This window comes from Xyrauchen texanus, chromosome 16 (genome assembly GCF_025860055.1).
Source record: "Xyrauchen texanus isolate HMW12.3.18 chromosome 16, RBS_HiC_50CHRs, whole genome shotgun sequence".
NCBI classification, from domain to species: Eukaryota; Metazoa; Chordata; class Actinopteri; order Cypriniformes; family Catostomidae; genus Xyrauchen; species Xyrauchen texanus.
In genome coordinates this window covers 4,267,329-4,288,632 of record NC_068291.1, presented here as the reverse complement: position 1 = coordinate 4,288,632, position 21,304 = coordinate 4,267,329, and the positions used below count along the sequence as shown (strand labels likewise).

At 39.5% G+C, this 21,304-nt stretch overlaps 1 protein-coding gene across 3 annotated transcripts in view; it reads right to left on the bottom strand.

The window, feature by feature from the left end:
- paplna (papilin a, proteoglycan-like sulfated glycoprotein) overlaps positions 1-18,915 on the bottom strand; it is a 73,693-nt gene extending 54,778 nt beyond the window's left edge. For all 3 annotated transcript variants that reach the window (XM_052145124.1, XM_052145126.1, XM_052145125.1), the window contains exons 1-4: positions 18,600-18,915; positions 5,277-5,314; positions 5,083-5,169; positions 2,964-3,067 (exon numbers count right to left, since the gene is read on the bottom strand). In XM_052145124.1, coding sequence (XP_052001084.1) covers positions 2,964-3,067; positions 5,083-5,133 — 155 coding nt within the window. In that variant the 5' untranslated portion in view covers positions 5,134-5,169; positions 5,277-5,314; positions 18,600-18,915. The remainder of the gene's footprint in view (positions 1-2,963; positions 3,068-5,082; positions 5,170-5,276; positions 5,315-18,599) is intronic.
- Between the last annotated feature and the right edge of the window lie 2,389 nt (positions 18,916-21,304).

The window sequence follows — 21,304 nt, the reverse complement described above, 5'->3', positions numbered from 1 at the left end:
AGTACCCCCCCACCAATATTTATACCATGATCAATGAAAACATGGGTAAATGCTTCACGTTGCAACTCTTCAGAGACACATCACAAAACTCAAGAGACGTTCCAACAAGTTCAGTACTTCTTTAAATGTCAACTTGTCTGCTTCAACAGGGCGTCATCCTGTTTGACTCCATACATCAATTAAACTATAAATGAATAGATGCAGCTGCTCAGAGTTGCGAGCATTTCTAAACATCAAGTCAGCATATGACAGACATGCAGTGATTTTACAAGAACACAGTCGGGTGTGGTATCTGATTCGTTCACCTGGCCAGATAAAAAGCCACAACATTACACAGGTACAAACACACCTGTGCAGTAGCTGGAAGACAAATGTCTGGACAACATTAGTCTCAGGAACAGCATCTAGTCATGAGCTCAAATTTTTTTAATGTTTGTGAGTCATATCGCTTTCAAAATGACAATTTGTGGGAAACTCAGACATGCATGCACACATTTTCATTCCACAAAGCATACAGAGTCCATACTAGGTTTGCCAGCCATCCAAGATTTTCTAGAATCATCTAGAACTAATGTATGAAATTAAAATAAAATTGATATATAAATATAAATGAAAATTCTCTCATAATTTCTCAACCTCATGCCATTCCAGATGACTTTCTTCTGCTGAACACAAACAAAGATTTTTAGAAGAATATCTCAGCTCTGTAGGTCCATTCTATGCAAGTGAATGGTGACCAGACATTTGAAGTGCTTTTGAAGTGATAAAGTCAGCATAAAAGTAATCCACAAGACTCCAGTGGTTTAATTAAGGTCTTCTGAAGCAATCCTGTTACTTGAGTGTGAACAGACCAAAATGTATCTCCTTTTTCCACAGTAGATCTTGACCACAGTCTCCTTGGCAATCATCATTTCAAGCTCGATTGCACCTCCTATAGTGCCATCTAATGCTCTGCGCATGCATCAAGCACTAGGAAGTGTAATTGAGCTTGAAATCATTGTGTCAAGAGACAGCAATGGCATGATGTACAGTGTAAAAGGAGATATATTTTAGTCTGTTCTCAACTAAAATCAACTGGATCGCACAAAAAGTGATCCATTCAATTAAGACATTAATGTCATTGCTGGAGACAGGATGGATTACTTTTATGCTGACTATCTGCTTTTTGGACCTACAAATATCTAAATCACCATCCTCTTCCATTCTAAGGGCCTGTTGAGCCTAGATCTTTTCCTACAAATCTTCAAAAGTGTTTTGCAGAATAAAAAAAGTCATATACATCTCTCCGACTGCTCCGATGCAGCCCACGAAGACTTTAAAAATACAATAGAATTAGGCACGCTATGGAGAAATTATCTGAAATTCATATTCTGGGCACTGGATGTCACTATCACATGCAGTCGCTATTCACAGCGCATCATCTCCTCTATGCGTTCTGTGTCGTTTCACACACTCAAATTATTGTGCTGATAAAATAATTTATACCAAATAAAAAAATGTTACTAGTCCTCTCAGACTTTTGGACCCTCACTGTATGACAGATTAGGTACTGGTAAGAACAATGTTTGAATTGTCCTATTTGTTAGCAGTTTCTGTAATGGCAAGGATTGTATTAGACCAAGACAGTGCAATTCCACAAAATTTAGGCAAGGGAGCCAATTAAAAGAGTAGTGTTAGGACAGTCGAGTTGACAGACAGTGTCTCATTTTGAAAGTGCTGTTCTCGGAGTAAAATGCAAGATGAAACATGCAGGCAAATTCCAACGCCCAGATTTATAGCTAAAGCTTTCAATGTCCTGGTGCTTCTTTTCCCAAGCCAAGTCCCTATCACTCAAATATACACTTACAAAATGTACCACGTTCCACTGAAAGTGCATACTTGACCTTGCATACTTGAGTCAGCTTGTGTGTCAAAGGAAATGATGCATATTACTTCTATAAGAGGAACAGATGATAAAGTATTGTCGAGGGATTACTTTGTTAAAAACCTGCTGTACAGACATGGTTAACATGAAGCTTTGTCAAAAAAGCTAGTAGAGAGTTGTGGGCTTTTCCTCATACTGCATAATCATACAGCTGCCTTGATTTACCTTCTCTAGGTTCACTGCTCAATTTATCATCTTTTCAACTGGCTTTTCTCAATTTACTTACAGCAGAATAAACCCATGCTTTCCCGAGACATTTAAACAGAGTCAGGTGTGTTTGCTGCTCGCAGCACTATTCTTGTAAATCAAAGCCATGTACATCAACTCTGCTTGTCTTAAGTCTTATGAGTATAATGTCTCTCCATTTAACGCGTTTGCTTTTTTACATATTTAACCGTTTCTCTCAGACAATGAAACAAAACACAGTGTGTGGAAAGTTTCTGTATGCAGACGCACAAGGTGCATACTGTAAATATTTAATGAGGTAAGCACTGAGGCAGCTTATGATTCATTGTCTGTTTCTAAACAACTTGCACTGTTCTATCATAGAATGCCTGCACATTCTTACATCAATTATGCTTAATAAGATTACAATGTGTGTGGTCATATGAATGCACTGAACTGCTTTTCTTTATCAGTGTAAGGTCATAAACAAAGCAAGAATAAACCAATCGACATGGGTAGATTTTTGCCCATTACGCCACTGTTGCATTACATGTAATCTTACTGGCTTGTCCAATGTGTAGTGCGCATGCCTGTTTATGGTTTAACATCAAAAGCTAAGAATAACATGATTATTTCAAATGTTTTCAAAATCTGTAAATACAGATTTCATTGTCTGGTTTTTAAAATAAGCTGATTTTTGGGAGTAATCAGTGTAATGGTGTGCATGCAAATTGCACACATTACAATGTATACCTTTAGAACGGCAAATCAGGGTTAGCACTGATTAGTATAAAAACAATTTTTGAAATTTAAAAGAGGGGTAAGCATCGTGTGAAAGCCAGGATAGGCAACCAAGCCAGTGTTTATCACTTACCGTTGGGTTACACATCGCCTCGTCCTCATGGTAACCCCACCGCCACAGGTGCGACTGCACTCTCCATACGGACTCCATTCGTCCCAGTAATCACCACTGGGTTGCTATAAAAGCAATTAGTAAGTTAGCAAATTCTCTGCTTTAGTCAAAAATCAGATGTAATTGCTGTTTTAGTAGTCTATTGATATACATTTGAAGACAAAATTATTACCTATGAAATTTCAATTCTTTTTCAAATACTTCCCAAGTGATATTTAACAGAGCAAGGGGATTTTAGCACAGAATTTCTTATTATATTTTTCCTCTGGAGAAAGCTTTATTTATTTTAATTTTCCTGGAATAAAATAATTATTTAATAAAAATGTAAAAACTGCTAAAGTCAATATTATTAGCCCCCTTAAGAAATGATCTGTTTGATTGGCTACGAACCAACCACTGTTATCCAATGACTTGCCTAATTAACCGAATTAATCCCCCCAAGCCTTTAAATTGCACTTCAAACTGAGGATTAGTAACTTGCAAAACAACTAGTGAAGTAATATAAAACTGTCATCATGGCAAAGACAAAATAAATTTGTTTAGACTTGAGAAAAAGAATAGTTAATACTCAAAGTAGGAGAAGGATATACACGTTTATCAAAGCATTTTCAGGTGTCAAGATGTGCCGTGAGAAGTATTATCAAGAAGTTTGATCAAGAAGTTTGAAGAGACCCACACAGTGGAGAATAAGACTGGCAGGAAGCAAAAGATTTCAAAAACCTTGGAAAGAAAACTAGTGAGAGAGATTTCTAAAGACCCAAGAACAACTGCTAAGACACTAGTGAATGATTTGGCAAAGTCTGGGATTGATGTCTCAACGAAGAGCCCTGCACAGGACTGCGAGGTTGCAGACCAAGAAAAACTCCACTTCTAAAGAAGAGACACCTTCAAGCTAGACTGAAGTTTTCCAAGGACAACCTAGAGAAAAATTATGAATACTGGAAACGTGTCCTTTGGTCAGTTGAGACAAAACTAGAGCTCTTTGGTCATAGAGATGATGCCTGTGGGGATGTTTCAGTGCGTCTTAAACAGGGAATCTCATCAGGGTCGAAGGAATCATGAAAAAGGAAGTCTTTGAGAAGATTTTGAAAGACAACCTCAGGCAATCTGCAACAAAACTTGGTTTGGGTCGATATTTCGTCCTCCAGCATGATAACGACCCAAAGCATACCTCACTTGTGGTGAAGATCTACCTCCAAATGAGCAAAGTGAAAGTCCTTGACTGTCCTGCACAAAGCCCAGACTTGAATCCCATAGAAAATCTGTGGGCCACACTGAAGACTAGAGTCCATGCCAGGAGACCAACAAATCTGGAGGAGCTTGAGAGATTTGCTAAGGAGGAATGGGCTGCGACTCCTCAGGAGAAATGCCTAAAACTTGTTGAGACCTACAACAAATGACTAAAGGCTGTTCTCAAGCAAAAGTCATTTTGACCTGTAGTTTTTTTATTCTACATGCTTAATCTCAGTAACCACCCTCTTATTGGACACTTCCACTCATAGATAAAAAGAATCATGGCTGAGTGTGAATAGTGTATTTCAACAATGGCATTGATAACTTCAAAGTTTTGTGTTTGAACGATGCTGCATCCATATCCCTGTGTTTCAGTGTAAGTTCAAGACAACATGCATAAAAATGTGCACCTTTGAAGACTTCACATTGATTCTTAATTTGTGATATGCACATTATTTAAAGATAACTTAATTCAGTTTGATGGAAAATGTCATACAATTGAATGTCTGAATTTAAAAATAGAATGCATTTTTAAGTGTATAAGTAGATGTCATATAATATAATTTATTATGTCTGCTTTTGTTCCTCTGCAAAAATGTTTATAGGTATTGCCAAACAATGTTCCTGAGACAATGCAGCATCCCAAACTGAGCCTTTAGAAATAAATACGGAAGAAGACAAGAATTATTCTCTCTCATCTTGTGCCAGGACATTATTATGACCCACAGACATATGTCTCTATCTGTGTTTTCAGGCTTGTAGCTCTATACTACCTCAAAAGTTGGTGAAAGTGCACTATGTTGGCTGGCGGTTCATCTGTTATGTTGTATTGCGGTATTTCACTCACCATAAAAACAGAGGCCAAAAACACTTGCAGACAGACCACAACCAACAGCATCCTGATTTTCAAAGAGAATTTGACCTGGATACAGCACTGTATGTACAACACATAACAGACATACTTAATATTGAACACAGGTGCTGTACAATGTACATCTGGAATCTTATGTGTCCACAAGACATGTGGAAAATATACGGTACCTGTTTTGTTAAGATTTCACCCTGTCACACCCAACGTCCTGGAAAAGACAAACATGTATGTTATTTTTTTCCCCTGAAGCCCTGCATGCTTAAACACACATCAGCTCAACTCAAAAATATTCATTATGGAAAACTATGGGAGTGCCTGTCAGAATTCTCATTTAAAGTTAATTATCTAATTGAGATTGAACATTTGCACTCATCATTATGTCAAGCTATGAAGGCCTGTTTGTTTTCAGTGATGCTGTTATCAAGCCAAGAGTGGGGAACGGTCCCCTAGAATGGCCAATCCCCTTCCTTGACAAACTATCAAACATCTCATGTGAACAAGCAGGAAGTCAGACGTGTGCCAAGGGAATGTAGTGAGCAGCAGGCACCAAACTGCTGGTTTGAGTGCCATTCAGAATTTAATTTAGAATATCTTTTTGATTCCAATCAATTCCTAAAATTTAAGTTTACTTGAAATGAGGTAGCAGGATGCAGACCTGCAATTCGAATTTAAAGTAGAATTAAAATAGAATTACATTTAAATAAAGTTATATAACTGCTGTAGTTTTTAAGAAAACATTTTAAGTACATTTATTTAATACATGCAATACCGGTATGTATTTTCAGACGCATTATATTATATTTAGGGGTCCAAAGGAGCTGTACCAGTGCTTGAAGTGATCCGTAAGTGCAAGTAACAATGACAAAATGACATCACAGTACCGGCAGCAACTCTTGCAGCTCTTCAATAATGATGGTACGGTCACCAAAATGTAGAAATGCTCATGGGCGCACCACCTTCGATGGATGGAGAAACCGTAAAGAGCTGACAGTTTAAAATGTTTAATGCTATAATTTTTCTTAAAAGTGACTAAAACGTACCAGTCTCCACATAAGATTCTGAACTTTTATTCAGCTCAATATGAGTGATGAACACTTGTTGGAAGAGCGGAACATTTGCACTGTGTCCGGATTCATTACACTGACACACACCATACACACAACTGCGATTCTGTGTCAATAGCCATGTTTCGATCAACGTTTTTTTTATGTGCATTTTGGGATATCGCATAAAAACTGCTGGATGGAAATCCTAATGTGTGAATAAATCTCCAAAATGCACATAAAGCTCACAAACATGAGACAAAGTTCTTTAGAGTGTTTTGTCTGCACCAGTATTTTATTATTAAAGCACTTACAGTGGCTACAATTTCTCCGGAAGTGACGATTCCACCCTTTGAACACCCATGGATGGAAACGCAGCTTTAGTCACACATTGTTTTTGCGATAATATGGTTTGGATGAAAACATAGCTAATGAACAAGTGATGGAGAAAGGACCTTATTTATTTGTACAAAACAAACCCAGATGGGAAGTATGATTGCATGTACAGTGTCAGCACTAAAATCAAAACAGATGTTATCTGCAAGTCATGTGGAGTTCAAAGTGTGGATTCACGATTGCTGTAGCAAAGTGAATAGTAACTATAAATATTGTGGAGGAATAGGGTTTAAGAGATTTGAATGCCCATTGCAATGAAAATGCAAACTACGGGGACTAGTTATTTCAAATTAGTTAACCTTCCACTTAAGCCCTAGTTACTTCCTTTTTGACACGAACACTCAGCATCTGTGTACAGTGAAACAAAACTAACCCAGATGGGACAAGTGATTAGCCGCAATTACACGACCTGAAAATTCCAGATAATTCCTGGCTTTCCAGACAATTTGGCTGAAGTACGATTACATGTGCAGTGCCAGCGCTTAAAGCAAATAGACGCTCTGCAAGTCATGTGGAGTTCCTGATGTTCCAGCAAAACAATACGATCTCTGCAAGCGCTATTCATATGGAGTTCAAAGTGGCAAATCAAGTAAATGCAGCTTCACGATTGCTGTAGCAAAGTGTTTAGCTACTATTAATATTGTGGAGGAATAGGGTTAAAGAGATTTAATGCCAATTGCAATGAAACGCAAACTAAGGGGATTAGTTATTTTAGTTAGTTAACCTTCTGCTTAAGCCCTAGGTATACTTTCATTTTGACATGCCTGTCAAAATGGTTCTCTCTCTCTCTCTCTCTCTCTCTCTAACTGCCGCATCTCACTGCAATTATCCCTATCCTCAGCTGATTAGCCTGATTCGCCCTCCTCCTAGTCACATACATTCAAATATTTATGAATATTTCTAAAGTTTGATTCAATAGATTTAAATGTTGATTAACTATTCAACTACTAATCTGTAAAGAATTACCAATATGATTTTAATGGAAAATGGAAGTAAAATTGTCATCAATATATTACATTTATTAGTGGTATAAGGAGATAAGTCAGGACTGATGTTGTTTGGTGCTGCCTGTAAGGTTAAAAAAAAAATTATAACTTGAAAAGGTACATCAGAGAAGGTGTCCTTTGTCATTGTGATGAGGAGGAGGGAATAGCCAGGCATCCATTTTTACGGCCCGGCCATGCTCTCCTCCTCATCATTCATGCATCAAGACTCTTTTGTTTATGATTGTTATTTTTAATGCCTGCTTGTGTACATGCATGTTCTAATGTGATACATTAACAGTTACACATAAAAAAACTGAGCACCGACTGTGCCGCTAAACAGTTTCACTTAAGGGCACGACTGCTCCTAAACAAAAACGTTAGCATGGATCCCTGTATGTATATACAGTGGCAAGAAAATGTATGTGAACCTGACATTAGCCAGTCTTCTGCATTAATTGGTCATAAAATGTGATCTCATCTTTATCAAATTCACAAGTATAGGCAAACACAATATGCTTAAGCTAACAACACAAACAATTATAACCTTTCATGTCTTTATTGAACACACCCCATTAAACATTTACAGCGCTGTGGAAAAAGAAAGTGAACCCTTGGATTTAATAACTGGTCAATCCTCCTTCGGCAGTAATGACCTCAACCAAGCGTTTCCAGTAGCTGCTGATTAGACCAGCACAACATTCAGAAGGAATTTTGGACCATTCTTTCTTACAGAACTGCTTCAGCTCAGCCATATTCTTAGAATGTCTGGTGTGAATGGCTCTCGAGGCTATTCAACAGCATCTCTATTAGATTAAGGTCTGGGCTCTGACTTTTTTTTTTTTAAGCCATTCTGTAGTGGATTTACTTTTATGTTTGGGGTCATTGTCCTGCTGTTTCAGCTGGTGCACAGCCACCCTGACATTATTCTGTAGGATATTTTGATAAACTTGTGAATTAATTTTTTTCCCTCAATGATGTTAAAATATTGGCCCCGAAAGCAGTAAATCAGCCCCAAATCATGATGCTCCTTCCACTGTTCTTCATTGTTGGGATTATGTTTTCATGTTGGTATGTGGTGCACTTTTTCCACCATACATAGTTTGGGAAGAACACCCCACACATTCAACCTTAGTTTCATCAGTCCACAAAACATTATCCCAGTAGCGTTGTGGAGTGTCAAGGTGGTCTTTGGCAAACTTCAGGCACGCAGCAATGTTTTTGCCATGGACAACATGCCGGTTTAATATTTTCCATATAGTAGACTCATGAACAGAGATGTTACCAGTTCCAATTATTCCTTCAAGTCTTTAGCTGTTACTCTAGGATTCTTTTTTGATCTGATTGCTCATTCTGCGATGTGCCCTTTGTCATCTTGGCTGGATGGCCACTTCTAGGGAGAGTACCCACAGTATTAAATCATCTCCATTTATAGACAATTTTTCTAACTGTTGAATATCTAAACTCTTTGGGATAATTTTGTAATCCTTTCCAGATTCATGCAAAGTAACATTTCTTGATTGTAGTTCTTCTGAGATCTAATTTTTGCGAGGCATGGTCCCATTAGCACATGCTTGTTGTGAATAGCAAACTCAAAGTTTTAGTGCTTTTTATAAGTCAGAGTAGCTCTAACCTACACCACCAATCTCATAAATTAATTGGATGCTAGGTTTACCAACTCCTGACTCTTATTAGCTTTTATTATCCTCATTAGCCTAAGGGTTCACACACTTTTTCCAACCTGCACGGTGAATGACTAAATGATATATTCAATATGTACTAGAAGACTACACTAATTTGTGTGTTATTAGTTAAAACAGATTGTGTTTGTTCATCCATCCATCCATCGTCAACCGCTTATCCTGTGTACAGGGTCGCGGGGGTGTTTGTTCATAATTGTAATTAAATTTACTTGAAGTTCAAACCAAATTAAGGTTTTTATGGATGTGTTAATTGTCAATATGAATAATGTAATAATAACTAGATAGGTACATTTCCTGAAGAAAATGTGAGTGGTGCTTGCCGTGGTAAAACTCGTCAAACAGCATGTTGTAACTTGTAAAGAAAAGAAATTATGGTCATAAATAAATCAGCCCAGAAGTCTGTACGATTTTCTGGTGCAGAAATATGTGATTTTTTACTCGGTTGCTAGGGTAAGCCCATGTGGTTGCTATGCAGTTACCAAGGTAATACAATACATGGCTCCTTTCCATCCTGAGTGAAATAAGTCAACCCGGAAGTCTGTAGTGTTTTCTGGTGCAGAGATATGTGATTTGTTACTCGGTTGCTAGGGTAACCCCATGTGGTTGCTAGGCAGTTACCATATTGATACTAATGAAGTGTCCTTGCCATCCTGGTTGAAATAAATCAACCTGGAAGTCTGTACTGTTTTCTGGTGCCGAGATATGTGTTTTGTTTCTCGGTTGCTAGGGTAACCCCATCTGGTTGCTAGGCAGTTACCATAGTGATACTAATGAGGTGTCCTTGCCATCCTGAGTGAAAAAAGTCAACCCGGAAGTCTCTAGTAATTTCTGTTGCAAAGATATGTGATTTGTTACTCGGTTGCTAGGGTAACCCCATCTGGTTGCTAGGCAGTTACCATAGTGATACTAATCAAGTGTCCTTGCCATCCTGAGTGAAATAAGTCAACCCGGAAGTCTCTACTATTTTCTGGTCCAGAGATATGTGATTTGATACTCGGTTGCTAGGGTAACCCAATGTGGTTGCTAGGCAGTTACCATAGTGATACTTATCAAGTCTCCTTGACATCCTGATTGAAATAAATCAACCCAGAAGTCTCTATGATTTTCTGGTGCATAGATATGTGATTTGTTACTCGGTTGCTAGGGTAACCCCATCTGGTTGCTAGGCAGTTACCATAGTGATACTAATGAAGTGTCCTTGCCATCCTGATTGAAATAAGTCAATCCGGAAGTCTGTAAGTTTTTCTGATGCAGAGATATGTGATTTGTTACTCGGTTGCTAGGGTAACCCCATCTGGTTGCTAGGCAGTTACCATAGTGATACTAAAGAAGTGTCCTTGCCATCCTGATTGAAATAAGTCAATCCGGAAGTCTCTACGTTTTTCTGATGCAGAGATATGTGATTTGTTACTCGGTTGCTAAGGTAACCCCATGTGGTTGCTAGGCAGTTACCATAGTGATACTTATCAAGTCTTCTTGACATCCTGATTGAAATAAACCAACCCAGAAGTCTCTACGATTTTGTGGTCCAGAGATATGTGATTTGTTACTCGGTTGCTAGGGTAACCCAATGTGGTTGCTAGGCAGTTACCATAGTGATATTTATCAAGTCTCCTTGACATCCTGATTGAAATAAATCAACCCAGAAGTCTCTAGGATTATCTGGTGCAGAGATATGTGATTTGTTACTTGGTTGCTAGGGTAACCACATCTGGTTGCTAGGCAGTTACCATAGTGATACTAATGAAGTCTCTTTGCCATCCTGATTGAAATAAGTCAATCCGGAAGTCTGTACGTTTTTCTGATGCAGAGATATGTGATTTGTTACTCGGTTGCTAAGGTAACCCCATGTGGTTGCTAGGCAGTTACCATAGTGATACTTATCAAGTCTCCTTGCCATCCTGATTGAAATAAATGAACCCAGAAGTCTCTCTGATTTTCTGGTGCAGAGATATAGTTATTGCTAAACGGTTGCTAGGGTACTCTGTTTAGTTGTTAGGGAGTGGCTTGACAGCTGCCAATCATGAAACTCCAAAGGCTGCTTGTCATTATGAATGATATAAACCAACTCCCATGCCTCTGTGACATTCAGAATGGAAGATATCCCTCTATGGATTTTGGTTGTTAAGGTGCTCGACAATGGTTGCTAGGGAGGGGCTAGGAAGTGTTGAAGTGATGCATGATTGGCTGTTTGCTGTCCCGAGTCAAACGAGACCACCCTTGTGTTTCTATGACACTTCTATCCGGAGATGTCCCTTTGATCTTTTTCAATAGAAGTCTATGGGACTTGTTGCTAAGGTGCTCTTAATGGTTGCTAGGGCGTGGCTTGATAGCTTCACAATGATCCAGAGAGACTGATTGGTTGTCTGAGTAAAATGAGCCCACCCCCTCGTCTCTATGACACTGTGATCCAGAGCTATGTTCAATACAAATCCCTATGCCTTTTCATTTCATGGGCCGTCCTACACCATTATAAGTCAATTGGGGCATTTTTGGGCAGCTCCTGCCCCCAGGGGTGCAACTTTTACCCCATATTGAGGTATGCTCTTACAGAGCCTGCCAGCCTCTTCAAATGTGGCAAATCACACGTTTCTACGAAATCCTCGCTTGGAGCTGTGACGCGTCAAAGTTTGTCTCAATGTTAAGTCTATGGGATTTTTCGTCCGCTTTTTTGCCCCTGGGGCAAATACCGTACTCCGATCGCTTATAAAAGTCATAGCACATGTGTCCTCAATAGGCCGTTCGATTTGACACCTCATTCGTGGGTCTACGCCAAACGGTGCGGGACGAGTTAGGTGCCGAAGTTTTGTTAAGAGATATAAAAATAAAAATAAAATTAAAAACTAGATAGGTACATTTCCTGAAGAAAATGTGAGTGGTGCTTGCCGTGGCAAAACTCGTCAAATAGCCTGCTTGAAAAGAACAGAAATTGTGGTCATAAATAAATCAACCCAGAAGTCTGTATAATTTTCTGGTGCAGAAATATGTGATTTGTTACTAGGTTGCTAGGGTAAGCCCATGTGGTTGCTATGCAGTTAGCAAGGTAATACAATACATGGCTCCTTTCCATCCTGAGTGAAATAATTCAACCCAAAAATCTGTACTGTTTTCTGGTGCAGAGATATGTGATTTGTTACTCGGTTGCTAGGGTAACCCCATGTGGTTGCTAGGCAGTTACCATAGTGATACTTATCAAGTCTCCTTGCTATCCAGAGTAAAATCAGTCAACCAGGAAGTCTCTACGATGTTGTGATCCAGAGATATGTGATTTGTTATTTGGTTGCTAGGGTAACCCCTCCTTGTTGCTAGGCAGTTACCATAGTGATACTTATCAAGTCTCCTTGCCATCCTGAGTGAAATAAACCAACCCAGAAGTCTCTACGTTTTTCTGATGCAGAGATATGTGATTTGTTACTCGGTTGCTAGGGTAAGCCCATCTGGTTGCTAGGCAGTTACCATAGTGATACTAATCAAGTGTCCTTGCCATCCTGATTGAAATAAGTCAACCCGGAAGTCTCTACGTTTTCTGATGCAGAGATATGTGATTTGTTACTCGGTTGCTAGGGTAACCCCATCTGGTTGCTAGGCAGTTACCACAGTGATACTAATCAAGTGTCCTTGCCATCCTGATTGAAATAAGTCAACCCGGAAGTCTCTATGTTTTTCTGATGCAGAGATATGTGATTTGTTACTCGGTTGCTAGGGTAACCCCATCTGGTTGCTAGGCAGTTACCATAGTGATACTAATCAAGTCTCCTTGCCATCCTGATTGAAATAAGTCAACCCGGAAGTCTCTACGTTTTTCTGATGCAGAGATATGTGATTTGTTACTCGGTTGCTAGGGTAACCCCATCTGGTTGCTAGGCAGTTACCATAGTGATACTAATCAAGTCTCCTTGCCATCCTGATTGAAATAAGTCAACCCGGAAGTCTCTACGTTTTTCTGATGCAGAGATATGTGATTTGTTACTCGGTTGCTAGGGTAACCCCATCTGGTTGCTAGGCAGTTACCATAGTGATACTAATCAAGTCTCCTTGCCATCCTGATTGAAATAAATCAACCCGGAAGTCTGTACTCTTTTCTGGTGCCGAGATATGTGATTTGTTTCTCGGTTGCTAGGGTAACCCCATCTGGTTGCTAGGCAGTTACCATAGTGATAGTAATCAAGTGTCCTTGCCATCCTGATTGAAATAAATCAACCCGGAAGTCTGTACTCTTTTCTGGTGCCGAGATATGTGATTTGTTTCTCGGTTGCTAGGGTAACCCCATCTGGTTGCTAGGCAGTTAACATAGTGATACTTATCAAGTCTCCTTGCCATCCTGATTGAAATAAGTCAACCCGGAAGTCTCTATGTTTTTGTGATGCAGAGATATGTGATTTGTTACTCGGTTGCTAGGGTAAGCCCATCTGGTTGCTAGGCAGATACCATAGTGATACTAATCAAGTGTCCTTGCCATCCTGATTGAAATAAGTCAACCCGGAAGTCTCTACGTTTTTCTGATGCAGAGATATGTGATTTGTTACTCGGTTGCTAGGGTAAGCTCATCTGGTTGCTAGGCAGTTACCATAGTGATACTAATGAAGTGTCCTTGCCATCCTGATTGAAATAAGTCAACCCGGAAGTCTCTATGTTTTTGTGATGCAGAGATATGTGATTTGTTACTCGGTTGCTAGGGTAAGCCCATCTGGTTGCTAGGCAGTTACCATAGTGATACTAATGAAGTGTCCTTTCCATCCTGATTGAAATAAGTCAACCCGGAAGTCTCTACGCTTTTCTGATGCAGAGATATGTGATTTGTTACTCGGTTGCTAGGGTAACCCCATCTGGTTGCTAGGCAGTTACCATAGTGATACTAATCAAGTCTCCTTGCCATCCTGATTGAAATAAATCAACCCAGAAGTCTCTCTGATTTTGTGGTGCAGAGATATAGTTACTGCTAAACGGTTGCTAGGGTACTCTGTTTAGTTGCTAGGGAGTGGCTTGGCAGCTGCCAATCATGAATCTCCAAAGGCTGCTTGTCAGTATGAATGATATAAACCAACTCCCATGCCTCTGTGACATTCAGAATGGAAGATATCCCTCTATGGATTTTGGTTGTTAAGGTGCTCGACAATGGTTGCTAGGGAGGGGCTAGGAAGTGTTGATTTGATGCATGATTGGCTGTTTGCTGTCCCGAGTCAAACGAGACCACCCTTGTGTTTCTATGACACTTCTATCCGGAGATATCCCTTTGATCTGTTTCAATAGAAGTCTATGGGACTTGTTGCTAAGGTGCTCTTAATGGTTGCTAGGGCGTGGCTTGATAGCTTCACAATGATCCTGAGAGACTGATTGGTCGTCTGAGTAAAATGAGCCCACCCCTGGTCTCTATGACACTGTGATCCAGAGCTATGTTCAATACAAATCCCTATGCCTTTTCATTTCATGGGCCGTCCTACACCATTATAAGTCAATTGGGGCATTTTTGGGCAGCTCCTGCCCCCAGGGTGCAACTTTTACCCCATATTGAGGTATGCTCTTACAGAGCCTGCCAGCCTCTTCAAATGTGGCAAATCACACGTTTCTGTGAAATCCTCGCTCGGAGCTGTGACGCCTCAAAGTTTGTCACAATGTTAAGTCTATGGGATTTTTCGGCCGCTTTTTGCCCCTGGGGCAAATACCGTACTCCGATCGCTTATAAAAGTCATAGCACACGTGTCCTCAATAGGCCGTTCGATTTGACACCTCATTTGTGGGTCTACGCCAAACGGTGCGGGACGAGTTAGGTGCCGAAGTTTTGTACGGAGATAGAATAATAATAAAAAGAAAAATAAAAATAAAAATAAGTATGTGAGATTACAATAGTGATGCTTTGCAAGCACCACTAACTAGATGGGTACATTTCCTGAAGAAAATGTGAGTGGTGCTTGCCGTGGCAAAACTCGTCAAACAGCATGTTGTAACTTGAAAAGTAAAAAAATTATGGTCATAAATAAATCAGCCCAGAAGTCTGTACGATTTTCTGGTGCAGAAATATGTGATTTTTTACTCGGTTGCTAGGGTAAGCCCATGTGGTTGCTATGCAGTTACCAAGGTAATACAATACATGGCTAGTTTCCATCCTGAGTGAAATAAGTCAACCCGGAAGTCTGTAGTGTTTTCTGGTGCAGAGATATGTGATTTGTTACTCGTTTGCTAGGGTAACCCCATCTGGTTGCTAGGCAGTTACCATATTGATAGTAATGAAGTGTCCTTGCCATCCTGGTTGAAATAAATCAACCCGGAAGTCTGTACTGTTTTCTGGTGCCGAGATATGTGATTTGTTACTCGGTTGCTAGGGTAACCCCATGTGGTTGCTAGGCAGTAATCATAGTGATAGTAATCAAGTGTCCTTGCCATCCTGATTGAAATAAGTGAACCCGGAAGTCTCTACGTTTTTCTGATGCAGAGATATGTGATTTGTTACTCGGTTGCTAGGGTAACCCCATCTGGTTGCTAGGCAGTTACCATAGTGATAGTAATGAAGTGTCCTTGCCATCCTGAGTGAAATAAATCAACCCGGAAGTCAGTACTATTTTCTGGTGCAGAGATATGTGATTTGTTACTCGGTTGCTAGGGTAACCCCATCTGGTTGCTAGGCAGTAATCATAGTGATAGTAATCAAGTGTCCTTGCCATCCTGATTGAAATAAGTCAACCCGGAAGTCTCTACGCTTTTCTGATGCAGAGATATGTGATTTGTTACTCGGTTGCTAGGGTAACCCCATCTGGTTGCTAGGCAGTTACCTTAGTGATACTAATGAAGTGTCCTTGCCATCCTGATTGAAATAAATCAACCCAGAAGTTTCTCTGATTTTCTGGTGCAGAGATATAGTTACTGCTAAAGGGTTGCTAGGGTACTCTGTTTAGTTGCTAGGGAGTGGCTTGGCAGCTGCCAATCATTAATCTCCAACGGCTGCTTGTCAGTATGAATGATATAAACCAACTCCCATGCCTCTGTGACATTCAGAATGGAAGATATCCTCTATGGATTTTGGTTGCTAAGGTGCTCGACAATGGTTGCTAGGGAGGGGCTAGGAAGTGTTGAGGTGATTCATGATTGGCTGTTTGCTGCCCCGAGTGAAACGAGACCACCCTTGTGTTTCTATGAAACTTCTATCCGGAGATATCCCTTTGATGTCTTTCATTAGAAGTGTATGGGACTTGTTGCTAAGGTGCTCTAAATTGTTGCTAGGGCGTGGCTTGATAGATTCAAAATGATCCTGAGATACTGATTGGTCGTCTGAGTAAAATGAGCCCGCCCCATTGTCTCTATGACACTGTGATCCAGAGCTATGTTGAATACAAATCCCAATGCCATTTCATTTCATGGGCCGTCCTACACCATTGTAAGTCAATTGGGGCATTTTTGGGCAGCTCCTGCCCCCAGGGGTGCAACTTTTACCCCATTTTGAGGTATGCTCTTACAGAGCCTGCCAGCCTCTTCAAATGTGGCAAATCACACGTTTCTGCGAAATCCTCGCTCGGAGCTGTGACGCGTCAAAGTTTGTCGCAATGTTAAGTCTATGGGATTTTTCGGCCGCTTTTTTGCCCCTGGGGCAATTACCGTACTCCGATCGCTTATAAAAGTCATAGCACACGTGTCCTCAATAGGTCGCTCGATTTGACACCTCATTCGTGGGTCTACGCCAAACGGTGCGGGACGAGTTAGGTGCCGAAGTTTTGTACGGAGATAGAATAATAAAAAGTATAAAAATAAAAATAAGTATGTGAGATTACAATAGTGATGCTTTGCAAGCACCACTAATAATAAGTATGTGAGATTACAATAGTGATGCTTTGCAAGCACCACTAATAATATACATTACATTTCTTTAATTTGCAATTTAGTTCATTCTTTCCCGTCATTCCAATTCAACATACAATGGGGTGTGGCCAATTCAATTACAACTTCAACTCATATATTTAAAGGGAATGAATACTTTATGTTGTCCAACCTTTGTGGACTGATTTGACCATTCATTAATGCATCATCTTAAAGGGATAGTGCACCCAAAAATGTAAATTCTCTTATTATTTACACACCGTCATGCCATCCCAGATGTGTGACTTTCTTCTGCTCAACACAAAGATTTTTTTAAGAAATCTTTATATATAGATCTGTTTCTCACCTATCGCTTCTGAAGACATGGATTAATCCACTTGATCCAAATGGATTACTTTTATGCTGCCTTTATGTACATTTTTGAGCTTCAAAGTTTTGAACCCTGTTGACTTCCATTGAACAGACCTACAGAGCTGAGTTATTCTTCTTAAATGTTTGTTAGTGTTCAGCAAAAGAAAGAAAGTGATACCCTCATGCCATCCCAGATGTGTAAGTAAATGATGAGAATTTTCATTTTTGGGTGAACCATCCCTTTAAGGCTTATTTTCAGTGTCTGCATATATACTTTTGTTTTGAGGAAAAGAACAGTGACAATGCTTCAGTATTGGGTGCCTGGTTCATCAGGCAACACTCCCAGAATATATGTACAAACCCCCAAACAGCCCGAAATAGCTATTAAAGTTATTTTTTTTTTTTTAAAGGTAATGGGGCTGCCAGTCTGAGCATGCTGCCACCTGCCGAGGCAGTCCACTGCTTTAGCTGTGCTTTTCTGAAGCCTAGGTGTAGGTTCAGATTTTGTTAAGCCAACATATCTAAAATACTGTACTTTTCATATAGTTCATAGGTTGTCAGAGGCATGAGATGAGACTTTACATGTCGATGGCATACAGCTAAAATATTAAACCAAAAGGAATTTTAACTCTGACAACCAAAGACTTGCTAAAACGTCTCACCAGTATCAACATCTATATGGAGGCAGTTGTACGAGTTCATATTAAGAGACTAAATGGATTTAAAAATCAAGCTGATAGCCACATGACTGTTAAAATGAACTAGTAAAGGAAAATAGGTGATTACAATTCTGAAGGGGGAAAAAAATAAAAAATGTTATTGACAAATGTAACTTATGTTATTGGTATCAACTACCCAAACACAGACATTTTACCAAATTGATGAATGAAATCAGTAGAATCATTTCACTTATCAAAGTCATGAAAACAGCTTGTTTAATTCAATTCAGTAGTTTCTGTGAGGCAGTTTCAGTTCAATGTTACAGCGGTAAGGCTTAAATATATAAACAACTATGTTAAGATAACACAACACCGACTCAAGGCATAAATTCGGCTGAAGAAACATTGACAACGACTCTTTTTAACATCGTTCAACAACAGAGATTCGTCATCATTCGAAATCAAAGAAAGCGGTTATACAAACCGTTGCTCACCGAGTCCACTGAACATGTGAGAAAGAATAGAAGTTTAATAACAATAATTGACACTTACTTAATCCGGTTGGCGAAAGAACCCTGAGTTGATGTCCGTGTTTTACACTGATGAAGTGTTTCTGGAGTTTCTTTTTGTAACCGTGAGGCGCGTTTGAGGAGAAGCTGCGTCACACACACGCACACAGTTAGCACTTTCAGCTGTAACTATAATCACGCAAAGAACCAACACTATGGTATCTTAAGTATTTGGGTAGGATTTATTTTGAAAGTCTCGACAACAAGAGGGGAAATTATATCCCAAGAAAAAAGATACAGCTCTTTGAACACACGTTCCAGTATCGGGACATGTTGCCACACGCATGGGGTAGCCTAAATTGTCACAACGGGAACCTGCATTATTGCCAGATTTGAGAAGAATACCTTAATAACCCTCTACTGGCTTAGGAAACTGCGCCCTCCTCTTGTCATTTAGACCCGTATTGAAAAACAAAAAAGCATACATGAGTGGAGAACGGTACTAAAGACCCCACTTAACGAAAATCTGTGTTATTGTGGTCCCAAAGTGTATTGGGGAAGACATTATGTATTAAATCTTAATTAAAATAATTTTTAAAGAATTAAAAAAAAAAAAAAAAAAAAACACGGGGCAAACATTGGCTCAAACTCAATTCATTTCAATCACTTTTGCCATTTTATGTAAACTATTTTACAACCATTCCTGATTCATTCTGCTTGTTGAAAGTAATGCATTACAATGGAAGTCAATGGGGCCAATGTTTCGAGGGTTTAAAGGCAGAAATGTGAAGCTTATAATTTTATGAAAGCACTTACATTAATTATGATTGTGCTCTAAAGTCGTTTAAATTGTCATTTTTACAGCCATTTCAGGATTTTCTGATGTTTCTTCGTCATGGCAATGAAGTTGAGAAATTGGTTGTAAATCAAAACAGAAAAGGTAAGTAGGCCTACGTAATTTTATGACACTAAAATAATTTAAACATGTATATTGTTTGGGTTATGGCTATACTTTAGAAACAGGAGTATTTTAACATGCAAAAATGGACCACAATGACTTCCATTGTAAGTGTCTCACTGTAACTCTTTTCTCCCCAATTTGTTACGCCCAATTCCCAATGCGCTCCAAGTCCTCGTGGTGGCGTAGTGACTCGCCTCAATCCGGGTGGCGGAGGACGAAACTCAGTTGCTTCCACGTCTGAGACCATCAATCCACGCAGTTGAGCGCGTTACCGCAGAGACCTAGCGCGTGTGGAGACTTCATGCTATTCTCCATGGCATCCACGCACAACTCCCCACGCGCCCCACCAAGAGCGAGAACCACATTATAGCGACCACAAGGAGGTTAACCCAACGTGACTCTACCCACCCTTGCTTAAGAAACCTGACTGGAGTCACTCAGCACCCTGGATTCGAACTAACGACTCCAGGTGTGGTAGTCAGTGTCAATACTCGCTAATAAATGACCCTAAGGCAATATTAGGGTTAAACCTGATTACTTCTGAAATTTCTTTTTTTTTTTTTTAAAGGCATTTTGCACAACATATGGAACACAAACCAAAATCATGAAACAGCAAAAATGGAAAAGGTTATATACAGAAATATTACACCACTGCTTTGTAATGAATGAGTTTTATGAAATTACAACAAGTAAGTCAAAACATTATAATCACTCACAGGTGAAAAGAATAACATTGATCATCTCCTATCAAGGCAACATGTCAAGGTCTGGTTGGATTAGATGGTAAGTAAACAATCAGTTCTCATTGTCAACGTGTTGAATGCAGGAGAAATGAGCAGAAGTAAAGACCTGTGTAACTTTGACAAGGGGCAAATATTTATGGCCAGATGACTGGGTCAGAGGATCTCTGAAATGGCAAGGCTTGTGGGGTGCCACCGGTCAACAGTGGTACCTATAGACAGTGGTCCGAGGAGGGACAAACCACAAACCGGCGACAGGGTGTTGAGCGCCCAAGGTCCAAACAGACAGAAAGTCTACTATGGCAGAAGTCACAGAAAATGTTAATGATGGTTATGGGAGAAATGTGTCATAACACACAGTGCTTGTGTATGGTCTAGAATAGAGCATTTAAAAATATTTGAATTTTTTATCAAAACCTTAAAAATTTTGTTTATTTTTAGTATATTTCCATGTACTGTATAATCCTCATTTTAACAGTACTGATAATGTAATTAATATTGAGAAGTATTCTTTGAAATCATGAATTCAAGAAAAATACATTAAATTGTTTGGTGTGTTTACACCACCAAGCATCAGTAGCTAATGTCGACAGAAATCACCCACTCCTCCCTTCAAGATGCCATTCAATCCACTTGCATGAAAGAAGCTTGTTCACCATGGCGCACATTTCTTAGCGCTAAAACATCTCAAGTTCTCATGTGAACACTCAATCACAAACAGACGTCAAGATTTTTGGTTTGTTTTACACCTAAACAAATTGCACTATGACGCACAAGACTAATGGACTACTTTGAAGATACTTTTGGGTCCTTTCTAAAGCTACAAAGGCATGACTCACTGCCATTGTATTGAAATGATGGGCTGTAATATTAATTGAAACAGTTCCTTTTGTGTTCTGCATAAGAACGAAAGAAAGAGATTTGGGTTTGGACCAGGGGGTTAGTAATTGGCTGATTACCAGATTCCCATTAGCACCTGCTGGCAGATGCCGAAACTACAACTTATGATGGCAAAAAGCATGTTTTGCAATTGACAGCCATTCAAAT